The sequence below is a fragment of the Acomys russatus genome, chromosome 28, assembly GCF_903995435.1.
Source record: "Acomys russatus chromosome 28, mAcoRus1.1, whole genome shotgun sequence".
NCBI lineage: Eukaryota > Metazoa > Chordata > Mammalia > Rodentia > Muridae > Acomys > Acomys russatus.
The window spans coordinates 28,819,950-28,833,263 of NC_067164.1; the positions used below are offsets into that span (position 1 = coordinate 28,819,950).

Genomic DNA, 13,314 nt, shown 5'->3' on the forward strand with positions numbered 1-13,314 from the left:
TTGGGGAGTTCCTATTATGAATGGAAAAATAGGAGTTTCCAGATGCATACACCGTATGGAGCCATTGATTAAGAGCAACCCAGAAGACAACTGTTGAATAGTATATACTAAACTTGTTGCAAAAGAAAAACATATGGCTCTACTAAAGTGTGGGGCGGGCAGATGGCACAAGTTTGCAGATCCAGGCAGGAAAGGAAGTGGGGGAAAGATGCACCAGGTGAGAGTTGGGATATCCTAGGTAGGGAGAAGAACAAGAATGTTTATTATTATGGCATATAAGGACTCACGATAGTTGTGAAGAGTGGAAAGTGCAGACAGGTCCTGGAAGGTAGAGAACAAGATCGGGATGGTGGAAAATAAGACTGAAGTCACGTGCAGCATCCAAGTCACAGAGGTCCACACGTTCTTCCCTGCAGAAAGGTTTCAAATGTAGGGCTAAAATACCATGCTTGAAAGGTCATCTTGAGTCGGGAAGCATGAATGAAGAAGGTGAAAAAAAGTGAAGTTGAGCGTTATTTCAAAAGTAGATTCAGGATGACTTAGTTAAGACAGTAGATGGCGCACGCCTTTAATCCCAGCACTCGGGAGGCAGAGGCAGGCGGATCATTGTGAGTTCGAGGCCAGCCTGGTCTACAAAGTGAGTCCAGGATGACCAAGGCTACACGGAGAAACCCTGTCTCGGGGGGAAAAAAAAAGACAGTAGAGAAATTGTGCTCGGGAAGTGACTCCTGGGTTTAGCCTTGTATGATGGAGAATGATGGGTGCCATCTTGGGAACAAACAAGTCAGGAGAAGTAAGGGAGTGGATAAACTCCCCCTGTCATACTGGGACATGGAATTAGCCTGTTTATGACATGGTGAAGAACCATTCTACATGGCAGAAGAACTTGGCAGAGATGCATGTTGGGCAAGTCAATTTAGTAGTGACCATGGCAAGTAAAATTATGGTCCACCACAGGGAGAGAGGAGCAGGCTCATCAAGCTGCTGTCACTAGTTCCTGCCATCTTTTTGTAGGATCTATATGCTCCTCTCCTCACCATTCTTTTTCTACACACGTAAAAATTCCATTTTGATATGATCCCTTAGGAAGTTACAGCTCTGATCTGAAAATCACTTAATGTGACAACGTCATATTATGGGGTGTATGTCTGAAGATTGGATACCATCCTCAAACTATTCACTCAGGGTTCTAGGGCCATAGGAAAAACTTAATCCTGAGGTATTTGCATCCGTCTCCACAAACATCGGTTGTCTAGAATCCCACTTACGTTCAGCAGTACGTCTCTTCTCATTGGTAAAAGGTTCAGAGTTTCATTCTAGCTATTAAGTGTCTTTGTCAAGTTAGTTCCCAGCCTTCCTTGGTTTTCTCTGCCTGACCAGAAGCCTCTGACTTGTGTAACATCACGGTTGCTATATAGATTTGTTGCTTTTATAGATAACCCCTAAAACTAGGAATAAAAAAAAAAGATGAGTCTTCTGCAGTCAGTAGCTGCAGCCGCATGGCTAGTACCCCGAGGACCACGCTCTTGGCCACCACCCCTGAACCAAAATGCCCATTCCCTCAAATTAAATTTCCATTTCTCAGCTCAGAATTTGAAAGCATTCTACTTTAAAAGAGAGTCCTTGCCCCTGCACTGATGTCTCTCAAGTGGAAATACTGCATATAGCTGTATATCCTTAACCAGAATACTCAGTGAGGGGACACCTTTGTTCCACTTTCCAATCACCGAAGTATGGGAGGGTAGCTGTGATGTGCTTTCCTTCACCTCTAAATTAATGGTGGCAAAGGACCTGTCATCATCTGCCTCAGCTATGTGCCATCCCTGTTCCTACCATTTCTTTCTTTAAAAAGAACAACAACTAAGTTTAGTCTTTATTATAATTAAAACATTAGAACCATACAAGGATATGACTATCAATATTTTGACACATCTGTAGGCTAATACTAATAAATACTAATAAAAATGATTATAAGGAATTTTACTTCCTGAGGGACCTTTTAAAAAATGATAGTTAATCATGAAAGAGGCTGTGTCTGAAAGTGTCCATTATCCAAAATACTTCTAGCAAGATGAAGAATGTGTTCAATACGAATCTTTTCTCACTTTAAGTCATTTGCATATATGTAGTAAAGTTGTAGAGAGACCAGACCCAAGCATAAGCAATAAATTAATTTATGATTCATCTATACACAGTTTAAAGTAATTTTCTGTAATATTTTAAATAAATTTGTTCATAAAACATTTTATGTTGTGAAATTTTCCACTGTATCACCAAGTGGAAAAATTAACAGATTAAGTAATAAATAACATGAAAGCCTCATTGCTTTCATTTCTAAAACAAAATAAATTTATAATCAGGTACAGCAAGGCCAGAAGGAAAAACATAAGTGATCACCATCCCAGAGACCCATTTCTTTCAAACCCACTCAGAGCTAAGGAATTGGTTTGATAAATAATAATTGATCATTCTACAATATGATTCTTTAAAACCTAGATTATAGCTCAACATGATGTCAGGAGACCAGTGTTGTTAGTCCAAGGTAGCTACCTCAGTAGAGTGTGATTCAGGAACAGAGTAACAACAGGGCCTGTGTAAATAGCATAATACCTCAGAACCAAAGAGCTACATTGGTAAAGTAAGGCCACTGCCTCATCCAATCTGTTATTAATGAATCCTGAAATGGCAGAGACAGGAGCTGGCCCTGAGGAACAGAAATCTTCACCTTTTCAGTACTAAGTTGTTTCAATATTGTTGGTCATTTAGTAAAGTAGTGCATACAAGGAGCCTTGTGTATTATTCACGATTCTCTAAAGGAACAAAATCAATAGTATGAATTATATTTAAGGGAAATTTGTTAGACTAGCTTCAGTGATACATTCAGGGTAGTCCAGCAATGACCGCCTTCACACTGGAAAGGCTGCTCAGTTCACGGGGCTGGATGCCTCAATAGTCCTAGTCAGGCACTGTAAGAATCCCTGGAGAGCCAGACACTGATTTCCCATTGATCTGCCTTGGAAGCCTGACAAAGCTGGATTCTAACAACACTGGAAAAAATACAGCCACAGTAGCAGTAGCCACAGGGTAGGTAATGAACTCACCAAGTGAGATGTGAAGCAACAAAGCCAAGTACAAGGCTTTCCCCTCAGGCTTTCATCTGGGATGCTACCCAAAGGTACTGTCTGCATTTTACATGGGCTTCTCACTAAGAAAATTCTTCACAGATGTACCAGCAACCTACCTCTTAGGCTGCCAACCAAGATTAACCAAGAGTAAGCCCACCCCTCATCAACTTGACCATCAGTCATATTTCCTTATGTCACGCTTAATTTTCAGATGAAAGTAGTAACCGCTTCATAATTCCACCTAACGTGAGATTTTAGTTGGTTGATGTTGCTGTGATAAAACATCATGACCAAAAGCAGCTTGGGCAAGGAAAAGGGGTTATTTCAGCTTACAGGTTAGAGTCTATCATGAAGGGAAATCAAGGCAGGTGCTCAAAGCAGCCAGCCACCAGGAGGCAGGAACTAAAGCAGAGGCCATGAAAAATGCTGTTTATGGACTTTCTCCCCCATGGACTTGCTCAGCCTGCTTTCTCACACCACCTACGACTCCCTGTCCATGGATGGCACTGCCACCAGTGGAGCTAGACCTTCCTACATCAGTCACCAATCAGGGAAATGCCCTATAGACTTGTCTGCAGGCAATCTGATGGGGCTTTCCCTTATCAGATGACTCTGGCTTGTATCAAGTTTGAAGAAAATATAAGCATGATGCATGGTATAACTACAATATGCAAAAATAAACATGCTACTTCACTTCCCAGAATAGGTGGCACAGTACTCCAAGGGACGCTTATTCTTTTAGTGCTCCGTAACAAAATATGATAATACAGATTTGCAAGAGCCAACTGTAGTAGAAGTTTTGGTTTCTTTTAAAACCCAATTATGTTATGTAAACAGGTTTTTTTTTAATCCCAAGTGTAAGCTATGGAGCTGCTTTTAGTTTGCACACAGCTGATAGCAGACTTACATGACTCAGAGAGGAGTGTGGTCTTTGCCAGCTGCAGTTAGTTGGATTCTGAGGACTTGGAGAGGGTATAAATACGAGAGCCCAGACAGAGAAAAAGCACACATCAAGAGATGCTAGGGGGAAGGGGTGCTTCTAGGAGACAGTTGGAGAAGGAAGAAGGCTGTTGCTGTTGTTTGACTGAAAGAACCCAACAACCCTAACCAGCCAGAAGCAGTAAAGTGAACTCCACCCCCCCTCCCTACTAGCCTTCTTTCTCTCCTACTTAGTGTTGGGGGTTGGTAGGTTTTAGGAGGGATAAGGGGTAGAGAAAAGAGATAGAGGAATAAGAAACCAAAGTAAAATAGAATAAAAAAATAGCGTCAACAGCTAAGCCCTAATATTGTCTCAATAAATGTTACATGATATGATAAAAAAAAAAAATAGAGGAAGGGAAGATATATGTAAGTGTACGCACAAACATATTCTTTAAAAAAAAATAGGGCAGAAATTCCTGTGGCAATTGCATCTTCATTTCTATACATTGTCATGTGGCCTTAGATAGTATTTGTAACCACTTTCCTCTACTACCCATTCTATAGTTCCTCTACCTTTGGCCAAGCACCTCAGCAACCTAGAGAAGTTGTACATGCCCTCATTCCTGAAATGTCCCAACCATTGGGTCTGGGTCTGAATTGGATTGTTGTAGGTTTCCACTGACCTCAATCACAGGACATAGTTGACAGAGAAATGCACTAAAGGATCTTCTACACTCCAGACATCCTCTTCCTTACTTCCATTGTAGAGAAACAGTTCTATTTTCCTCTGGTAGTCTGGATCAATCACCCGTGCTAACATTCAACTTCTTTCCCAGCAATTGTGACTTGTAGGATAACAGGAGCCCCATGTAAACATGGGTGAAGCCTTAGCATCTAGTCACACCTATGCCCTCTAGCAAAAAACACTCACTTCTTCCTCTAGAACCAGAACTTCTAGGTCAGCAGAGCATAACATTGCAGGAACAGAAAACAATTTTCTTCTATTGAGTCACCCTGCACAATTCCAATTTCCTCCTCATGAATCCAGGATACAAGGGAAACGGTGGTGTGTATTAGACCTCGAATCAAAGTTTATACATCCTTCTGGAAAACTCTGCCCCAACCCCCCATGCTATTGTCAAGTCATTGGTGACACAGTTGGAATGCAATGGTCATTCCAGCACTGTCAAGCCAGTTGCTTCAGTGTGGTTAAAAACAGAAACAAACAACAACAACAAAAAAAAAACATGGTAAGACCAGTAAATTCCATAAACATGAGGGTTTGCTTACACTTTCAGAGGGTTAGTCCAATTTAATCATGAAGGGGAGTGTGGTGGCAGGCAGCCAGGGACGAGAACAGTCAACAGTCACTGAGATAATCCTCATTTCCCCAACAAGGCCACACCTACTCCAAAAAGACCACACCCCTAATCCTTATAATCCTTTCAAACAGCTCCACTCCCTAGTTGACAATGCATTAAAATATATTATCTTGGGGTGTATTTGTTATTAAGACAATAACTGACCATGGATGGTAGCTTAGACAGAAGAATCATGTTCAAAAAAGATAAATATATAACCAGAATAAATATCTAACCCAGAAAGGACAACCCACTGTTTTTTCAATGATAAAAGTGGTCCAATTCAGTAAAACTCCCACCAAGTATCTGGCTAGTCATTGTGGTCATATCATGAGGTCAGTGTTAGTCTCTGGTACTGATGTATATGACACTCAGCATCAAGCATAGGCAAGTCAACCTTGATGACTCAAAATCCATGTTGTTGCAACCATGTATAACATCAGTCTCTACCTCCAAAATTATTCTGTTCGAGGATGCATTGGTCAATGATGAGGTTGAAGAAAGAGATTGCCTACTGTCCACTCTGGGTGGCACCTTTCCCTGGCTGGTATCCTAGACTGTGATTTGAGAAAAGGAGCTTAGCTGCACTGTGCATCTGTTGCTCTCTACTGCTGACTAGGAATGTAATGTGAACTCCTGTCACTTTGACTTTAAACTGTGAGTTCAAGTAAGCACTTTATCCCTTAAATTGATTTTGTCGAAGTATTTTGCCATATCAGCATCAAAGGAAACTAAGATGCCTTTCAAATGGGATCTGAATGCTGTTGGCATGGGTCTTCCCCTGATTTTTAAGAGATACCTTATTTTATCTCACACTGAAGACAGCTGTCACACACAAACCTTCCAGTGTTATGAGTCAGTGCCTAGGACCTGTTCTTCAGCCACAGAAACACAGAGTTCTGGGAACTTTTCAGAGGATACATTAATGCTAGGGCCCTGAGAGGTGGTGTGGCTGATGGTGGCTGGTTGGTGGTTGGTTTCTGTCATGTAGTCATGTTCAAATAAATGAGAAGAAGTTAGATATGTTTACAGAGAATGTCAAGCTTGTCCCAAGGAACTCAACACCCCCTAATCAGCAGGAAGTAATATCACAATAACTTCACCCCTTTCCCTTCTATCCTTTTTTTTTTTTTTTTTTTTTTTTGGTCCTATCTAGTGTTAAGGCATTAATAATGGTGAAAAAGGGTAGAAGATAAAAGGAACCCACAAAATAGCAAACACCAGCTATACTGTCAGGCTTAGGAAGTTTTAATAACTTGTATAAGGTTCCATGATCTAAATATTGCAAAAAAATCATTAAATGCAGACATTTTAAATTCTATTTCTAGGTCTCTTTTCAATATGACCCTATCCCCTTCTGTGCTTGAAAGAGGACCAAATACTCTGATTGGGGATGGGAAATTTCAGTATATATCCCTGGATGGTCTGCAATTCACTCTGTAGACCAGGCTGTCCTTGAAATCGGAGACCTGCCTCTGCCTCCTGAGCAATGGAACTAAAGGATGGCATCAAAGATACTTTACTTGTTTATTAATTGAGTAGCTTCTAACCGTGTACATCCTGGTCCTATTTACCATGGTGGGCCCTGAGAACATGGTGATTGGCAAGACATAGAATCTGCCTTTAGAATAAGCTTAGTCAGGCAATGGACAGAGAGAAGCATGTGATCACCACAGACAGGGAGGTGTGGGCCACAGCAGGAGGAATAGTGCTGGTTGTGGGAGCACATGTGAAAAGTACCATACCAGACCATGAGCTAGAAACAGCTACCCAGAGGTTTTGATGTTCATACCATTTTTCCAAAGATAAGTAGGAGTTGAAATAGTTTTTTAAGCCCAAAATTAAGCAAGTACAAAGTCACTCCTGATAGGGAGTCCAGCCTAACTCAGGTCCTATGTGTTTATAAATGACACCCAGTTTGCCTACTATTTGACAATTTAGGTATATTATCTACCTATATTGTCTATGTATCTCTATATTTCTATGTCATCTATCTATCTGTCTATACTCTATATATCTATCTCTATCTAACTCTATCCCCCATTTTCTCTCTTCTATCCATCCTTTCTCCATCTACCCCATCTATCAATCTATTGTCTATTTATCCATCGACCGCCCCCCATGAGTCAATGCACATACATATGTGCAAACATAATAAATGCTGGTTACATATTGAATTAATTGGTTTTAAAGAAAATCTAAGATATTCCAGGGGCTATTCCAAGCAGTATAGAAAGCAAAATGATCTATGAGATGTTATCTTAACTGGCATAAAGACTGAAATCCAATTTCAGAGATTGGCGTGTGCACATATAATGGCAGCTGGACGAAGAAGGTGCCCTCCGGCTCTGGGGATATAACACAGAAAAATATGAAGTATCAAGCTAGCGTCAAATCCTTTATCTTTTTGTTTGTTTACTGGTTTTATCTTTTGTTGTTTCCTAAAATGCATTCTTTAACAGATTCCGTGGCAACAGCATCCGGGCCACTGCTAGTTGAAGTTGCCAAAACTCCTGGTGCCAGCCTTGGGGTTGCCCTAACTACCTCTGTGTGCTGTAACAAACAGGTCATCGTCATAGACAAAATTAAATCTGCAAGCATAGCAGACAGGTGAGTGTCACAGCAAGTGTCTGCTTCTCAGCACAGTGTGTGTGCTTAAAAATTGTACCTTCTCAGCACAGTGTGTGTGCTTAAAAATTGTAATATCTACACATATAATATGTACACTTATTTATTGTTTGGAGCATAACATTGTATCTCTCTGGTCAGCCACTCCATGATGAAATGTCTCTTCATCCAGACATTTAGCCTGGCCTTTATCAGTGAAATAACAAACAAATGAACACATTTACTCACTGTGTCCCTCAGCAAAACAAGCTCCTGTTCTTGAAGTAGGGTAAAGGAACTGATCTTTAGTGAGTCCTATTCAGAGAGCGCATGGGTTTTTCTGCATCGTTAACAATTAAATCCTGCTATCAGAAAATATTACTCCTTCTTGGAAAAGTAGATAATACAATATTCTTAAAATAATGTGAGTTTTAAAGACAAGCCTGATACTGTCATAGTTTGTTAATCTTAATGGTTTCACCCAACCTTCAGTCAAGGGTCTCTTAAACATTGTTATAATGTCATGATAAAAATGGAATTCATTTTTCTGATTTATATTTTTACATTGTTATGGTTAAACATGGAAGAGATAAAAGACTGATTTTTCACATAAGTTGTTTTTACAACTCCTAGTTTAAAAAAAAAAAACCCACTTCCCTCATCCAAAACCCCCTGTGTGAATCAGCATGGAACACTGTTTCCAGGCAGAAGAGGTGCCTTGACATGATTTTGGCTTGATAAGTAGATTCTCACTATGGAAATCCTCAGATGTACCTCAGTTATTCTACTCTGTATGTTTTCAGCCTCTTTTCCCTCCTCCTCATCCCTTTGGCTTGGGCTGCCTTGTGTCCACAGCTCCATTGTTTGCCTCAATCTATGCAGCCACTGATGCAGAGGCAGCCACTGATGCAGTGGCAGCCACTGATGCAGAGATGGCCACTGATGCAGAGGCAGCTGATGCAGAAGCGGCCACGGATACAGAGGCGGTCACTGATGCAGAGATGGCTGATGCAGAGGTGGCCACTGATGTGGAGGTGGCCACTGATGCAGAGTGGCCACCAATGCAGAGGCGGCCACCGTTGCAGAAATGGCCACTGATGCAGAGGTGGCTACCAATGCACAGGTGGCCACTGATGCAGAGGCAGCCAGTGATACAGAGGCGGCCACCGATGCAGAGGTAGCCACTGATGCAGGGGCATTTTCCAGCTCAGTGGTACAGGATGCTCTGTCTCAGTGTGCTTCACTTTTGTGTTGTCCCATTCTGCAATGGGTGACCAGTTTAAGGAGCTATCCATTTGACTGGTATATTTGGTGCTGACTGCTTTTCTCAATTTGTCCAGTTAACCAGCCAAAGTCTCGAGTTCAGCAAGGTGTAGCAGCCAGACCCCTGCCCCTAGCTCCCTCTGCTCCTCATGTAAACCTGGTTGGGTTACTCTTAACTTCTATGTGATGTCTATTCTATGCTAATGAGTGTTTGACTTCAGATGAACAAAACCGAGCCCCATAATAAAAACTACTAAACTGGACGCCTCCACTAAAAGATGGCAAGGCGACAGTAACTGAACCTCTTCATTGTCATCAGACATAGGACCCTAGGCAAGTTCAGCGAGCCACATCTTAAAAACTCTTGAGTGACTGACAGCTCACAATTGTGTGCTGCCTCTGTGGCCCTTCAGTTGTGATAGAAGAACCTAAAAGAAAAAAGTCAAGAGAACAAAATCATAGAGAAAAAAATCTCTTCTTCACACCCTCTTGCCCTCTTCCCTTAATGTTTAGCATCCCCATCCCAAAATGTTTAAGGACAAAATATATCTCAGGACAAGAGAATATGAAAATCAGCCCTTCACATTTTCTGCTAGACTTTACATCCCGATACAGACCCAATATGCCTAAAATATAACAGGTCATATCTTCCATTAACTTTAGTTTTTTTAAGCAAATGATAATTGCATAAAACTCCAACTTTGAAGAACATGACAAGTCTCATTCGGAAGAGACAGATCTCTGATGACTCTGTTTCTCCTCTCTGTAGATGTGGTGCGCTCCATGTGGGAGACCACATCCTGTCCATCGACGGCACCAGCATGGAGTACTGTACACTCGCGGAAGCGACCCAGTTCCTGGCCAACACCACTGACCAGGTCAAGCTGGAGATTCTTCCACACCACCAGACCCGCCTGGCCCTGAAGGGACCTGAGCATGGTGAGAAGCACCTTCTAGATCCTTCTCTCTCTCTCTCTTGCTCTTGCAGTTGTCTTCCTCCAGGGTGTTAAGAGTCAAGCGCCTTTATCAGATCACCAGCTTAGCCTTGTTTACCCTTTCTCATCTTCAGAGTCCCCTCTTACAAGCATGTATAGTTACTGGACACCCCAAAACAGAAGAAAGAACCCCTGAAATCAAACTTTTAGACTAGAACTATTTGATTTGTTTTGTCTGTTTGCTCGCTTAAACTTTGCTATAAATAGAGTCTTGTGAGAAGGAAGATGATTTGACTTCATGACGGTCACAAGGAATTTTGAATCTCTCTAAAGGACAATGAAAACAAGCATTAAACTCCTCCCCTCCCCACACACACACATAAGAAAAACAAAAGCAGGCTTTGCAGTGAGGGAGCCCGGACATCAGATAGCATTAACCTTTTTAGTTCTTTCCCGTCATCATCAAAGTCTCTGAATTAAATCGCTTTACTGTCCTAAAATAAAATAAAACAAAACAAATTCATATTAATAGCAGATGCATTAAATATTCATCTGAGACTGGCTATTACATGAAAGGTTGATTTCAGTGCTTTTGTCTATTTGCTGGAATATTTATCCCCATGCCCCCAGTATAAAGAACACACTTCCGGGCCAAACCTCATGCCAGGGAGAATGAGAATGGCTGACACATTGAAATAAACAGAGTCAGCTGAGGAAATGTGCATTCCCACTGTCTTGAGGTGCACAGAGAGTTTCTCAATGTATAAAACTACCCACTTGGGCATCTTAAACAAAACCTAGTACAAATGCAAGACTTTGATGCACGAATCCAGGGAAGTCTGAGTGTCTGGTAGAGTCTTTGTTCCAATTCCATTTCCCACCTATTTCTTAAACTGCATGCTCCCACCCCCTTTCCAATCTTGGAAGCAGGAGGCCTTCCTACTGTTGGCCCAATAGCCTGAAAGAGGAGCAGAGGCTTTCTTACAATTAGCGACAGCCCAGATTTTCTAGCATTGGAATTTTGCTTGTGGGAAGGTCACATATTGTGTTTCTCACCTTCTAAAAGGCGCTGCACTTCTCTACAGGGGGAGAAAAAAAGCTAGGGACAAAATAATTTTCATACCAAATGAGTCAGCTGGATACAACCTTTTTAATTAAACGGCACTTAGACAGCCCTGGAGCTAATGATAATCTCTAGTTCAGCGCTGCCCTTATCAGATTTTAATTTGACACATTGGAGTGGGGAAATGATGCAACTCAGGCAGGTCGGGGTTGGAAATCAGCACAGTTGAATTGAGACACCGAGGAGCATGCTGAGGCTAGTGGGATGCACACAGCCTCAACCAAAGCCCCCCGGGTCCTTCCTGCCTTGAGAGATGTCCAAACCTATGTGCTTGTCTTCTTTGTATTTGATATCTCTGATATTGTCACACTTGAGGCACAGAAGACTGTGTGCTGTACTCCTCCGAGAAGATGCACCTCATGTCTGGAAGCAGTAAGAAATATAAACGAACCCTTTCAAAATGTTATTTCTTTAAAAACAACCTCATTATTTTACTCTATTTGTGCTGCATGCAAATCCTAACTAGTTCAAATGGTTCCCAACTCATGAAATATTAAAAAATTTTTACCTGCCAAGATAATTTGAAATGATGAAGAATTTATATGCTGAGCTGTATGGAGCAAGAACAGTTGGTTTTTTTTTTTTTTTTTTTCCTGGAAGTGCTGACGTCATTTATGTTCATAAGGTAGGAGGCTGGCAGTCTAGGGCTGACTGTCTCCCTTATTTAGCATATTAGCATCTCCCCTGTGTGTTACATTAAAAGCAGACTTTCTAAAAAGACATAAATAGTGGCACTTAAACATAATTACATCTCAGTCCTGAGGGGAAAATGATTAAAAAGAGAATGTGGGGTTGCTTGTCAATTCTCAAGCTTCTATTTTTGCATTAGTGGAATTTGACATATTTTCACAATTTTTTCCAAAATATAAGTTCTGATTGCTTTTTCTAGGCTGTAGTGCCTGAGCACTGTGTCTCATCTCATAAAATCATGAAGAGCCAACACTTTCCAAATTCAGTTACCAACAGAGCATTCACCATGGTGACTGCAGAGTCCTGTGGAAAAACCAGCTCAGGATGAGATTGCAGTAAGGCTTTCCCTGGTAGACAGCGGTATATTCACAACACTAGCAACGGTGGCCTTTTCAGGGAGAGAGAGCTGCGTGGCTCAGAAGGAGTGTGCCTGCCTCAGCATGTGAAAGGCCCTGAGTAGTAGTCCAAGCACCACAATAAAAAGGACAATATTAGCTTTCTTCATGGTTGAAATTGTCCCACTACAGAACCTTGGGAAACAAGCTCTATTGAAGGAAAAGGGGCTCTAGGAAAGTCAGTGTGGCCAGGGTCACTGGGTTTTCGTTTGTTCAACGCAGGAAAATATTCCAGTCTATGATCTTCAAGAATAACCACCAGACTAGCTGTCACTCATTTCCTCAGACTTCCTGGCAGGGCAAGAGAGCACACACAGGAAAAGAAAAGGCAATGCCTTCTAGGCCATAGATGTGTGAGACCGCGGCAGCAAGGCCACAGGGCAGAGCCTGGGAACATCATAGTGTCACTTGGTTTTCTCACCTGGAGCAAAGGCGTTGGGAGCCTCTATAGGAAGAGGCAGTGTCGTGCAGTGGCTGTGAGCCAGGCTTCCAGAAATTTCGTTCTTGGTAGCTTGAGATCTCGAGAATGCAGCCCAACTACTCTGCACCCCAAGTTCTTCATCTGTAAAGTATGGGCTTTAGTAATGCTCACTTCATCAGACCACCTTAAGCAGCAGCATCTGAGATGGCCCCCATGAAAAGGCCGGTAGCACAGCTCCTGGGGTGCAGGAAGAACTCAGCGAACATAGAATGCAATCATTGCACAACTAAGTCAGACTGTGCCTGTGAGTTTCCTGTGCAAAAGGCAAGAGCATGTCCAATGTGTAGCATTTTATTATTAATCTCCTTGAATGCTTTTTAATATATGAGTGTCAGGTTTTCCATTCTAAAACATAAGAGACTGGGAGTACATATTCTAAAAGGGCACCAACTGGGCTCTCTGTCCTATGTTAG

The 13,314-nt window shown here is 41.8% G+C and overlaps 1 protein-coding gene across 1 annotated transcript in view; it reads left to right on the forward strand.

Moving 5' to 3' along the window:
• Grip1 (glutamate receptor interacting protein 1) overlaps positions 1 to 13,314 on the forward strand; it is a 361,954-nt gene that overhangs the window by 261,278 nt on the left and 87,362 nt on the right. Inside the window, exons 6-7 of the mRNA XM_051170528.1 lie at positions 7,702 to 8,017; positions 10,047 to 10,216. Of these exons, the coding sequence (XP_051026485.1) occupies positions 7,702 to 8,017; positions 10,047 to 10,216 (486 nt within the window). The remainder of the gene's footprint in view (positions 1 to 7,701; positions 8,018 to 10,046; positions 10,217 to 13,314) is intronic.